Source organism: Elephas maximus, chromosome 19 (genome assembly GCF_024166365.1).
Source record: "Elephas maximus indicus isolate mEleMax1 chromosome 19, mEleMax1 primary haplotype, whole genome shotgun sequence".
In the NCBI taxonomy this organism is placed as follows: domain Eukaryota; kingdom Metazoa; phylum Chordata; class Mammalia; order Proboscidea; family Elephantidae; genus Elephas; species Elephas maximus.
Window position 1 is genome coordinate 30,168,691 of NC_064837.1, and position 14,082 is coordinate 30,182,772.

At 38.3% G+C, this 14,082-nt stretch overlaps 1 protein-coding gene across 4 annotated transcripts in view; it reads left to right on the forward strand.

The window, feature by feature from the left end:
• Positions 1-14,082, forward strand: part of AP2B1 (adaptor related protein complex 2 subunit beta 1) — a 139,150-nt gene that overhangs the window by 24,746 nt on the left and 100,322 nt on the right. For all 4 annotated transcript variants that reach the window (XM_049858689.1, XM_049858692.1, XM_049858691.1 and 1 more), the window contains exon 5: positions 900-1,145. In XM_049858689.1, the coding sequence (XP_049714646.1) occupies positions 900-1,145 (246 nt within the window). The remainder of the gene's footprint in view (positions 1-899; positions 1,146-14,082) is intronic.

Genomic DNA, 14,082 nt, shown 5'->3' on the forward strand with positions numbered 1-14,082 from the left:
AGATCTCTTTTTAAAATATATCCATGATACCATTGTCACATCTTAAAAACTTGATCATTCCTTAATGTTCTTGAATATCCAGGTAGATTTTTTCTATTATTAGATTTAGTGAGCATACTGGGATTGTTCCCACTGATATTTTTTTCACTTCTTGGTTTTTTTCCTTGCTTGGAGCTTAGTCTTCATTTAAAAAAAAAAAAAAATCAGGCAGCATTTCTAAAATTACTTCTATTACACTGTTTTGGAAAATAACCAATATGCTTTCTTCTTTCTCAGGGAATTTTTCTTCTTTTCCTGTGTTTAGCTGTATTACAGAACCAGACAGAACATAAAGTTTCATCTTCCTGGCTCATGGTTCACAGATGGAGTATATCATTGGAAAGAACTTAGTTTCTAGTGTTTGGAACTTAGAGTTACACATAGATTTATAATGTTTAAAACATTTTTTTAATGTACTGCTATTTAAAGGAGTGTTTGTTGTGGTCTGTGCAGGAAGCACTTGGTGGTAAAGGAGAATGCACATTAATGGGAATCTCAGAGGGCCCTCTCTGCTGCTTAACTCCAGGCGTTTATGTCTGGCCCAAACCAGCTTCTGTGCTCTCCTTTGCTCTCTTAGCTGGAGGCCCCAGAAATCTGGCTCTTTTTTCTCTCTACTGTTACTTGGGGACTGACTGTGGACTGAGACAGTCTTTCTAGTGCCTCATTTTTCCTGCATCTAAATACAAGCCTAATGGTATTTTCAGGGCAGATTTATACTTAGGAAAAAAATAGAATGGGAGATTTGGGTTTTAATGTAAAATGTAACCTGAAGGTATGGTATAGCTTCTAAATTGATGAAATATTCTTTTGTGGATTATGTAGACTGTACACCTACAGTTGTTGATGACTGTTTTCTGTAGGACTGTGAAGATCCCAATCCATTGATTCGAGCCTTGGCAGTCAGAACCATGGGCTGCATCCGGGTGGACAAGATTACAGAATATCTCTGTGAGCCCCTCCGCAAGTGCTTGAAGGATGAAGACCCCTATGTTAGGAAAACTGCTGCAGTCTGCGTGGCAAAGCTCCATGATATCAATGCCCAAATGGTGGAAGATCAGGGATTCCTGGATTCTCTGAGAGATCTCATAGCAGATTCAAATCCAATGGTAAGAAGCTTCTGCTTTTTATAAAGAGCACTATTTCAAAATGGGTCCTTTTTAAAGGCATGTTTAAAACAAACCTAGTCTTTGGGACATTAACCGATAAGTTCCTGTAGGACTCATGATTTCTGTGTGTTCCACAGATTGTAATCTCATACCCTAGGTGTTTCTGATGTGAAGACCAAGCACCAAAATACAAGAGTCTCAAAGCAAACCTTTGTATCGTACCTACCCTGTATTTGCTCAGAACCAAACCAATACTTTCATCATTTTTTTCAGGAGGTCTTAAACCTTAACTTTGTATCAGATTTGTTTGTTGTTGTTGTTTTTTCTTTTTACAATTATATCTTCAGATAGATGTTTGTGGTATTTTCTGGTGGTGTGGAATGGAAACTGAATCAAAGTGATCTTTATTGCCTAATTATTATAATGCATTTTTCTACAAGAGAATTCTAAGACAAGATTCCTTTTAGACACGTTGGTTATAGTCTAAATGTCTGGCAGCCAGAACACAATACCCTAGAGTTTGGGATTTTTTATCTCTCTTATTGGACATTTTAAATTTTGCGTGTAATGAGGGGAATAAGTCCCAACTGGTACAAAGATTCTGCTAGTAACTGAAGCTCATTTGAATTGAGTCATTGGTCACTAAGGATCATTACCAAGAAGATGGAGGGACATAGTCACTTTCTTTAGTTTATAGTATTCACTTTTTGCCTAATTCAGTGTTTACTTGGAGATGACTAACACTAAGATTTAAGCAGTGGCTAACCTGAATAATTTTTTGTTGAACTTTTTCAGTTGGACAGTTGTAATTTGCCTTGAAATAGACACTGTCACTTTCAAATTACCTGCTCAGATCTCTGCTTTGACTTCTCTTATTGGTGTATCTTACTCTTTAGGTACCCTTGGCTCTTGTTTATTATTATTACTATCCTTCAAGTTTAGTATTTAAGATCAAAGGGTGAAGTAAGGCACATTTTTTAGAAGTACTTTTAGTACTGACTACCATAAGGAGTCTTTTAACCATCTCCTAGGGACAGAGGTGTGTGTGTGTGTGCATGTGCACATCCTTGTACCATGACTCCTGACAGAGTATCGCCCCCAGTATTGGGACGTTCAGTCCTGCCCTTTTTCTCCCAAGCATTACCGTGTCGCACATTTTTTTTAATTCATGAGGAAGTGAGTTTATAAGGCAGTATCGTCCATCTTATCGACACCTTAGCTGGTACCGAGTTGTGCTTTCGGCGTTGCTTTTGATTCCCTTTGTTACTTTGAGCCACGTTCTTTGAAATTTTCTACCTGAGAACAAGTGAGGAGTTGGAAAGTGTTTGAGTTCCAGGTACTGGCTAGATGAGCAGGATGTTATGTGTCCTGTGGAAACTTAGTAAATATTCAGTGAGGCTAAGAATGTGGCAGCTCCAGTTCAGGGAGAAATGGTATCTCTACCCTAATGTCAATGTCAATCTAATGTAAATACTTCAAAGGAGAATCTGTAAAATGAGATGATCAGGGATAGGAACTAACTGAGGTCTTAGCTGGAAAGGCCTTCTTTTTTGTGTGTGCGCCTTAGTAGCACTTAGAAATCTTTATCCAGAAACGTCCCAGTGGAGAGGAAAGAGAGACTCTGAAACAAGCTTAATTCATTTGATTTATTCAAAGTTTTCATTGTGAAATAGACTGGTTCTTATCCAGTCCATAGTACTCAAGTAGTGTATATTTATTTATACATTATAGGAATTTTTAAAACTTTTTTTATTGTGGTAAAAATATATGCAACTAAACATATTAATGAGAATTTTAAAACACATTCAAAATTAGAATAATGAAGAAATAAAATGAACCCATCTACCACCACCAGATTCAACAGTTATCAATACATGCCAGTCTTATTTTATGTTTTCTTCCCCTACTCCCCAATTATAAGTAATTTAAATAGGCAACACTTGAATAGGTCTGTATTTGAACTTAATATAACATTGAACTATAGATTGCTCTTAATAAGTCTTAACCTGCATTTACTGCAGTAAATCAGGAGGTTATTTGGGGAGATTTTCACAAGGATCTTTGGGAAGTCTTTTGGGGAAAATTTAAGATTTACTTGGTAGATTTTTGAGAAGCTGTCTCAAGAGTGCATCCTGTTTTATTGCCTCTTTCATAAAAGATTTTAGATTTTTCTAAAGCAAGCAACAGCATTAGATACCAAATTGTTGGACCTACTGCCATCTAACCAGAAAATATTTTTTACATTCTTGACAGACTTCTCAGTAGCAGTAGAAGTTTTTCCCGATACTGTCCATCTTATGCTAGCAAGGAGCCTAGGGTGCAGAATTTAAGAAGGTACTCTCAGATGCCAACCCTGCACTTACACAATTCTCAGAATCGGTTACCTCCTTAAATATTGCTCCTGGAGCACCTTGATGGCCTTACCCTTGTACTGGCCTTGTTGTATAGTTTTTAAATTTAAAAATTTTATTTGCTCAAGAGACAGAAAGGGCCACATAAACCAGAGACTATATCAGCCTGAGACCGGAAGAACCGGATGATACCCAGCTACCACTGATCACTGCCCTGACAGGGAACACAACAGAGAATCCCTGATGGAGCAGGAGAACAGTGGGATGCTGACCTCAAATTCTCATAAAAAAGACCAGACTTAATGGTCTGACTGAGACTAGAGGGACGCTGGAGGTCATGGTCCCTGGACTCTTCGTTATCCCAAGACTGGAACCATTCCTGAAGCCAACTCTTCAGACAAGGATTAGACTGGAATATAACATAGATAATGATACTGGTGAGGAGTGAGCTTCTTGGCTCAAATAGACATACGAGACTATGTGGGCACCTCCTGTCTGGAAGGAAAATAAGAAGAGGGGGACAGGAGCTGGTTGAAGGGGCGTGGGGAATACAGGGTGGAGAGGAGGAATGTGCTGTTTCATTAGGGGAGAGCAGCTAGGAGTACATACATAGCAAGGTGTGTATAACTTTTTGTATGAGAGACTGACTTAATTTGTAAACTTTCACTTAAAGCATAATAAAAAAAAATTAGTTATTTTAATAAAATAGTTATTTGAATATTTAGTTATTTGCATTGACTAAAGGGAGTAAGCATTTACTCTTTTTATGTATAACATACAGATATACATCCATAGAGTACATAAAAATATACAATATAACTATAGTATTAACATTTCATGTCTAAAAATTTTCCGTAGGGGGGCCATAATTTAAAAAATTGAGAAAACCTAAATTAGAGAGTTTGAGCAAAATGACATCATTTGACTTTTGTTTTAAATAGGCCCCTTTAGTTGCTTTGTTAAGAATAGATTACAGAGGAGGCAAGAGCAGAATCAAGGAGATCAGTTTGGAAGTGATTGTAATAATCCAGGCAAGAAATGATTGGTGACTTGGACCAGGGTGGAAATGGTAGATGTGGTGAGAGGTTGCTGGATTCTGGATGTATTTTTTAAATATATTAACTATATTAATTTGGTTGTTGAGAATATACACAACAAAACATATGCCAATTCAACAATTTCTACCATTTAGTGACACTGATTATATACTTCAAGTTGTGTAACCATTCTCACCCACCTTTTCTGACTTGTTCCTCCTCCATTAACATAAATTCACTGCCCCCTAACTTTCCTATGTAATCTTTCAAGTTGCTGTTGTCAGTTTGATCCCGTATAAATAGTTCTTAAAACAGCATAATGCTCAAGGCAGACCTTTTTTACTAGTTAAGCTAAACTGTTGTTTGGTTTTAAGAAGACTTCAGGGCATATTTCTGGTTTAAGGTTGAAAGATTTATCTCAGGGCAATAGTTTCAGGGGCTCATCCAACCTTCATGGCTCCAGGAAGTCTGAAGTCCATGAGAACTTGAAATTCTGTTTTGCATTTTCTTCTATGGAATCTTTGATCAAAATGTCCGGTAATGGTAGCCAGGCATCATCCAGTTCTTCTGGTCTCAGCAAAGGAGGAGTTGTTCATGGAGGCAATTAGCCACACATTCCATGTCCTCTTCCTGTTTCTGGCTCTCCTCCTTCCTCTGTTGTTCCAGGCAAATAGAGACCGGTTGTTGTGCCTTGGATGGCTGCTTGCAGGCTTTTAAGACTCCAGGCATGTGGTGAGAACTAGGAGGTAGAACAGAGGCACTAAACATGTTATTAGGCTAGTTAACTGGAATGTCCCATGAAACCACGACCCTTAACCTCTAAACCAAGAAACCGAATCCCATGAGGTTTTTTGTTCTACACAAGCAGCCTCAGCAGCTACTTTTTTTTTTCTTTTGTAAGTTGTCGTAAATATATCTATCCACACAACTTTTGCCAATGCAACTTTTTACAGGTGTACAACTTATTGACAACAATTAAAATAATTGGCTGTGCAACTCTGCCCTTAATCAGTGTGATATTTCCATCACCATTAGCCACCTTTTCCCCCCCTCCATCCCAACCCTTGATAACCACAAATAAACTTTGTTCTCTATACATTTGCCTTTTTTTGTCTTTTATAATAAGTGAGATCATATAATATTTGTCCTTTTGTTATTGGCTTATTCCATTCAGCATAATGTTTTCCAGCTTCATCCATATTGTAGCATGTATCAAGACTTCATTTCTCCTACTGGCTGAATAGTATTCCGTTTTGCATATGTACCACATTTTGTTTATCCGTTCATCTGTTGATGAACATTTAGGTTGTTTCCGCCTTTTGACTATTGTGAATAGTGCTGCGATGAACATCAGTGTACAGGTCTCTGTTTGGATCTCTGCTTTGAAGTCTTTTGGGTATATACCTAGGAGTGGAATTGCTGGCTCATATAGTAGTTCTATTTTTAGTTTTTTGAGGAACCACCACAATGGCTGTAGTATTTTGCATTCCCACTAGCAATGGGTAAGGGTTCCAATTTCCCACATCCTCACCAATATTAGTCATTTTCTGTTTGTTTGTTTTTTTATCTTAGTCATCCTAGTAGTAGTAAAATGGTATTTCATTGCGGTTTTGATTTGCATCTCTGTAATGGCTATGGATATATTTTAAAAGCAGACTCAACTGGATTTGCTGGCAGATATGGGAGTGATGGAAAGAGAGGTACCAGGGATGACTCCTATGTTTTTTGGCCTGAGCAGTAGGAAGATGGAGTTGCCATTTACTGAAATGAGAAAGAGAACAGGAGTTGACTTTTGGATGTGTTAAATTTGAGGTGCTTATTAGATAGCCAAGTGGAGATGTCGATTAGGCCGCCCCTGGATGTATGAGCCTGTTTAGGAGAGAGATCCAAGATGAGATAAAAATGTGGGGGTCAATAGCATATGGACGGTAATTAAAGCCATGAAACTAAACAAGATTACCCAGGGAATGAGAGTACGTAGAGAAGAGCTCTGGGCGCCTCCCAATTTAGGCGGTTGGGAGATGCAGAAGGACAGCAAAGGAGATAGGGAAGGAGTGGCCAGTTAGATAGGAGGAAAACCAGGAGAGCATGGTGTCTTGTAGAGTGAAATGCTGCTGATAAGGAACGAATGAGTGCATCAATGTTAACTTCCAAGGCCTAGTGATAGAATGTAAGGTTTGATAGCTAAGACATCTCAGAAGTTCCTGAGACTTATGATGGCCTCGTGTCACTAGGAAAAGGGAAATTTAAATTTAATAGCCTTCTGGGCCAGGCCCTATGGTGGATACTTTTGCTTAAAATACTTTAATTCATTCTTATATCTGCCCAGTGAAGTAGAGGTTATTTTGTTTTACAGATCAAGAAATGCACACTCAGAGAGGCTAAAGAATGAACATACAGCCAGTAGTGATGTAGCCAAATTTCTGACCTAGTTCTGAGTCCCTTCATGGATCTTACACTGTTGTGTATATTATATATATATACAGTAGAATGTGTGTATAAATGCACTGTATGCAGACACACTAAGAACTGTTTCATTTTCTCAAAATGGTTAAAATTTTGAACCTGAGACCTTCAGTTATCTGAAAACTATTTTATTAATGGAAATCTTTTCGATCCTCTCACTCTGATAATTTTACTGCTCTTAATTTTATTCCACTTTTTCAGATGCTGCTCCACATGGTGGCAGCACTGCACCAGTGAATGTTAGAATCTCTTGCTAAAGAAATTAAAGCTTCCAAGGGGTTCTGCCTTAGTTTTCTTATAGCTCATTTCAGAAGGGCATTCTAGATGTAAAAGCACCAGACGACTGCAGAAGTGACTTTGAAATCTTCTAATATGAGAATAAAATGTTGATCAAGATCTAAATACTCTTGGGGTTAAGTTGACCTCCTGTCTGGTTCCTGGGCAGTGTGCCTTGCTGCAGGTAATAAAACTTTATTATATTTTCATTTCCTGTCATTTTGGGAGGATAGCACACAACTCTTTCCTGTGGTTATTTTATCATTTATACTTTGATTAAAGCTGACCTTCAGTGAAATAGTATTTAAGAGAGAAAAGATGGACTTTGAAGTAAAAAATTCTCACTATTAATTCCTAGTTTTATGCTCTTGTTCAAGTTTCTTCACCGCCCTGAGTCTGTAAAACGAGGATTAATGAGTTGTTGTGCGTATTAATTGACCTATCACGTGAAAAGTGCCTGTTAAAGCACATGGCTTATGGGAGGTCACAAGGTGATGGCTGCTACTGTAGTTATGAAGTAGACGTTAGGCACAGGTAAATATTATTGCTATGATATTGATTTAAAAGGTTCTGATTCTTTTGATATCTGAACAAATTCATATAATAAAACCTGTTCTGAAGGAATTAGAACTGAACTTATTTTCAGATGTGAATTTTATTAGTCCATTATTTTTAAAGTAATCCTGTATTCAGAATAAGGAAACACTTTGGAATTATGGCAAAATAGCCCCCATGTTTTCTTCTCAGATGCTAGAATTTAAAAAATTTAATTACACTAAGTTTGCATTTGTAAGAAAAATGGACTTTTGGGCAATAGTAAGTATTCTCTAGCTTTTCAGCCGTACATTAGGGTTTTCTTGCTAACTGTGGTTTTTGTTTTTCTCTTAGAAGCATCTTGGGATATTCCAACTCCAGTTAACATGTTTGTGGTACAATCTGCCATTTGACTTTTTTTTTGTGTGTGTGTGTGTGTGTGTGCTTTAAGTGAAAGTTTACAAATCAAGTCAGTCTTTCATACAAAAACTTATATACACCTTGCTGTGTATTCCTAGTTGCTCTCCCCCTTATGAGACAGCACACTCCTTCTCTCCAGTCTGTATTCCCTGTGTCCCTTCACCCAGCTCCTGTCCCCCTCTGCCTTCTCATCTCGCCTCCAGACAGGAGCTGCCCACATGGTCTCAAGTGTCTACTTGAGCCAAGAAACTCACTTCTCACCAGTATCATTTTCTATCTTATAGTCTAGCCCAATCCTTGTCTGAAGAGTTGGCTTTGGGAATGGTTCCGGTTTTGGGCTAACAGAAGGTCCAGGGACCATGACCTCCGGGGTCGGTTCTTCTAGTCTCAGTCAGATCATTAAGTCTGGTCTTTCTACAAGAATTTGAGGTCTGCATCCTACTGCTCTCCTGCTCCATCAGGGATTCTCTGTTGTGTTCCCTGTCAGGGCAGTCATCGGTTGTAGCCAGGCACCATCTAGTTCTTCTGGCCTCAGGCTGATGTAATCTCTGGTTTATGTGGCCCTTTCTGTCTCTTGGGCTCATAATTACCTTGTGCTTTGGTGTTCTTCTCCTTTGCTCCAAGTGGGTTGAGACCAATTGATGCATCTTAGATGGCTGCTTGCTAGCATTTAAGACCCCAGATGCCACTCACCAAAGTGGAATGCAGAATGTTTTCTTAGTACATTTTGTTATGCCAGTTGACCCAGATGTCCCCTGAAACTATGGTCCCCAGACCCACGCCCCTGCTATTCTGGCCTTCGAAGTGTTTGGTCGTATGCATGATACTTCTTTGCTTTTGGTTTAGTCCAGTTGTGATGACCTCTCCTGTATTGTGTGTTGTCTTTCCCCTCACCTAAAATACTTCTTGCCTGCTATCTAATTAGTGAATACCCCTCTCCCTCCCTCCCCACCCTGTAACCATCAAAGAATATTTTCTTCTCTGTTTAAACTATTTCTTGAGTTCTTATAATAGTGGTCTCATACAATATTTGTCCTTTTGCAGCTGACTAATTTCACTCAGCATAATGCCTTCCACATTCCTCCATGTTATGAGATGTTCCATGGATTCATCATTGTTTCATAGTTCTTTATCGTTCCATTGTGTGAATATGCCATAATTTATTTATCCATTCATTGGTTGATGGGCATCATAGTTGATTCCATCTTTTTGCTGTTGTAAACAGTGCTGCAGTGAACATAGTTGTTCCTATATCTGTTCATGTAAAGGCTCTTATTTCTCTAGGATATATTCCAAGGAGTGGGATTGCTAGGTCGTATGGTAGTTCTATTTCTAGCTTTTTAAGGAAGCGCCAAATTGATTTCCAAAGTGGTTGTACCGTTTTGCATCCCCACCAGCAGTGTATATGCCACTTGACTAGCATGACAACTCCACCACATACACTTTGCTTTTTTGTTTTTGAGCTCAGTGCTCCTGAGTCCCCTTGGTTTGCCACATAGCCACTTTGAGCTCTGTCTTTTAGGCCTTCTGAGTTCTGTCTTACGTCACTTTCAGAGCTGACCGTGGGAGTACCCCTCCTCCATTGCTCTACCCCCTCTGAAAAAGTAGTTTAAAAACATTTTTTTCATTTTCTGAAGTTTCTTCTGCCAAAGCAGTATGCTTTCAGAATAGCCACAACGCAGGCCCAGGTTACCCTTCAGCAAAGGCTCTAGTTAAACTTCCAGCTGCTTTGAATTTGAACTTTTTCTAGAAAACTCTATTACGAAAAATAACTTGTCTTCTCAGAAGGAAGTGTGTGTTTTGACTGCATGCTAGCCAGCACATAGAGGCTGCATGGGATGTTGACAGTCGTTCTCAACCAGGATCAGTGTTGCTCCCCAGGTGACCTTTAGTAATGTCTGGAAACACTTTTGGTTGTCACAACTGAGAGGAGGGGTACAAATGGCATCTAATGGGCAGAGAACAGGAATGCTGTAATCGTGCAACAAAGAGTTCCCCCAAATAAAGTTATCCAGCCCAAATTCACAGTAGTGCCAAGGTTTATGGATTATAGAAATACCATACAGGCTTTAGAGCCAGAGTGGCTGCTGTCTGAGTCCTGGCTTGGCTACTTACTAAAAATATGGTCTTGAGCAAATATGCAGTTTCCTATCTATTTTACAGAATAATATATTATCTAAAAACATAACGTGTGGCATGTAACCAGTTGTGACCCGTGGCGACCCCATGTGTGTCAGAGTGGAACTGTGCGCCACAGAGTTCTCACGGGCTGATTTTTCAGTAGTGGATTACCAGGACTTTCTTCTGAGGCTCCTCTGGGTGGGTTTGAACCTCCATCCTTTAAGTTAGCAGTTGAGTATGTTCACTGCACCACCCAGGGGTTCCTAAGTAGATGCTTCACAAGCTGCAGCTATTACTGAGGAACAGAAGTAACATTATGCATCTCCCAATTATTGTAATTCTTATTTAAGCATTAGAAAGTATGGTTGTCAGTCTAAGATGATGAATGTTGAAAAACTCATCTATCTGGGCCGCTTTCTAGGTTCTGGGAGGCTTTTTGTCAGAATATATTTGGTGTCCATGTGCGCTATGTTAAATTGTCTAGTGAGGGTAGTTCGAGAAGCATAGCAAAACTTAACTGACATAACTTAATTTGGTACTTTAATTATATGATTTCAGTAATCCAGAAGTATGTATGAATAAGTGACAGTTACAAAGTTAAAATATTAAACGTGAGTGAAATTAGGAACATATAATACTCCTCATGTCGAATGTTCATAATACGGAGTTACGGAGCTGGTAGAATTTTAGACATGTGAGGGTGGTAGGCACTTGATAAAAGAAATGCAGGAGTTAATATGTCCAGCCTGTGTCTGAGTTCTACACGTGAATGATGTTACGCTTGATACTAAAAGAGGAGCAGCTGGTAATTTTTTTTCCAGTTGCCCCACTTTTTTTTTAATCCATGTCCCCTTTTTATTTTTTAACTTTTTTTTTTGAACTTTAGATGAAGGTTTACAGAACAAACTAGCTTCTCATTAAACAGTTAGTACACGTATTGTTTTATGACATTGGTTAACAACCGCACGACATGTTAGCACTCTCCCTTCTCAACTTTGGGTTCCCTATTACCAGCTTTATTCCTCCTGTCTTCTAGTCCTTGCCCTTGGGCTGGTGTGCCCATTTAGTCTCCTTTTGTTTTATGGGCCTGTCCAGTCTTTGGCTGAAGGGTGAACCTCAGGAGTGACCTCATTACTGAGCTGAAAGGGTGACCAGGGGCAGCGGGTAATTTCTGAAGGATTGAAATGTTGAGTAAGTGGACTCATTGGAGGCTGCTTTGATGTAAGGCAGACTGCCTACCTTTGTGTTTCCCACCATTCATCTGAGCCCTTCTCTTTACTTAAAGAAAGCAAACACTTTTTGTTTTCCTTTGTTAATGTACTTTGTGGAAATATTTTTCCATGTATTCTCCCTTTTTTTAAATCATTATCGTTGGTTTTATTTCATCATCACATTACCAAGTTAGGCTTTTTAAAAATAAAGTCATTTGGGGAAAATAGATCTATTGAAAAGTTGAAAGTGTATAGTACAGAGAGTTCCCATGTGCCCTTCACTTACGTTCCCATCTTAAGTAACCATGATTCACTTGTCAAAACTAAGAAATTACCATCTTAAGTAACCATGATTCACTTGTCAAAACTAAGAAATTAGCATTGGTTGTTATTAATAACTACAGATTTCATTTAAATTCACCAGTTTTACTACTAATGTGGAATGTTTTACTATTCCACAGTTCAGTCTAGGATACTAAATTGCATTTAGTCACTTCATTTATAAAGCATTGACCTACTCTGTATTAAAAGTACCTGAAAAACAGAAACGTGCTTTTTAGCTGTGAAATGGAATTTTTCTTCTGGTCACTGTAGCAATTGTGTTAAAGTTCCTGCTCTGTAACCAAACAGAATGGGGTTTGTATCCTGGTTCTGCCATTTCTAAGCTGTGCGGCCTCCCTGAGCGTCAGTATTCTTATCAGCACAGTGGGGATTACAAATAGTGCTTATATTATAGGATTGTTGTGAGCATTAAAGGGTAGAGGGCTGGCAAAGCCCTTAATCTTAACAAGCATTTATATTCTATAGTGCTTGTGATGCTTCATATCAGTAATTTCGAAGGGTTAATCTTTCAATGGCAAAAAATCTTTTTTAATTTTTTGAAACTGTTTTATATAGGTTATTTTTTGTATAGGTTATTTAAAGCCAGACATTGTTTCTTAGGTTACCTTTGAGGGCACCTCATCCACCAAAACCAAACCAAACCCAGTGCTGTCAAGTCGATTCTGACTTATAGCGACCCTATAGGACAAAGTAGAACTGCCCCATAGAGTTTCCAAGGAGCGCCTGGCAGATTTGAACTCCCGACCCTTTGGTTAGCAACCGTAGCACTTAACCACTACACCACCAGGGTTTCCACCTCACCTACAAACGGAGCTAAATATTTTTACAATATTACTTACCAAATCATTGTAGAATTAATTTTAAAAGGTTGTTCAAGGATATACCTTTACAGCACTTCTCATCAGCAACTTCCTGGAAGCAGATCTGTTGTACATAGCAATTCAGTGGTGCACCAAAGGATCAAGGCTCGTTAAATTCTTAGTGCCCCCTTTAAGATGATGTCAAGGCTTTAATTTGGCAAGAGAGCACTTTTACTCTGAAAAGGAAGATAGTAAGTGGTGTAATTTTAAATGTTTTGTTCACGTTACAGCATATTTTAGTGTACTTTTAGAGTCTGTGGGCCAAGTGATTTCTTAGGAGTGCCTTTTGCCTATTTGTTGATATTTGTAGTGTTTGGACTTTGAGAGTATTTGTATCTTATCAGATCATATCTTACACCAGTTTAAATAATGACTTTTATCGAGTTTTATTTGTAAACTTGTTACCATGTATTTAAACTTTCTTGCCACAATGAGGTGTGTTGGCTCAATGGTAAGTTTTGGCTCTCATTCCAGAAAGGAAAAATTGGGGGAAAAAACCCTGAACATTATAGAATGTAATGTTGTTAGGTACTGTCGGGTTGGCTCTGACTCATAGCGACCTTGTAGAATGTAATACAGTAGGCATATTATCAGTTGGCATTCTGGACAGTGTTTTGGATTGAGACATGAGCTCTAAGTTTTACTTTAAGGAAAAAAAAAAAACATAGTCATTGTCTCTTTGAGGAGATGGTAATGACTACTGATACAGCCACGGGATGAATATATATGTTCCCTGTGCTTTTAACATGTTGTCTCTCCATTAAGGTGAGAACAAAATCCCAAACTGTGGGTGATTTTTAAGAGGATAAAAATAAACCACATGTGTATTTCATGGTAATAGTTTTGTTAATTTATTCTGCTGCTTTTATTTTAGTCACATCTTCAGGGGCACCAGCCAAAAGGATAGCAAATTGAAAAGAAAAACTGAAGCATAAATCTGTTCAGAGTGACCTTGAAGGTCATTGTTGGAAATGAAAACTCCTCTAAACAGTAATTTAGTTAATGGGAAGAAGTTGCTCACTATACTGAAAGTGATATCTTTCTTGGGTCCTATGGCTACTATGAAAATGCATAAAATTATAGTGCAGGATGAAAATCAAAGGGACGGGGAAATGTGGGAAAGACTTCTTATAAAGGAGCTTCTGTCTATGATATTCCACTCTCAATGGATATCCACATTTCCTTTTAGAGTCCTTTTTTCACGTTTTTTTTTTTTTTCTAACCATATCCATTGCTCCAACTCATTGCTTTTTTTAAAAAATGAGATCAAATTTATGTCCTCAGAATTGTTGCATATAAAATAGAGGTATATAAAATGA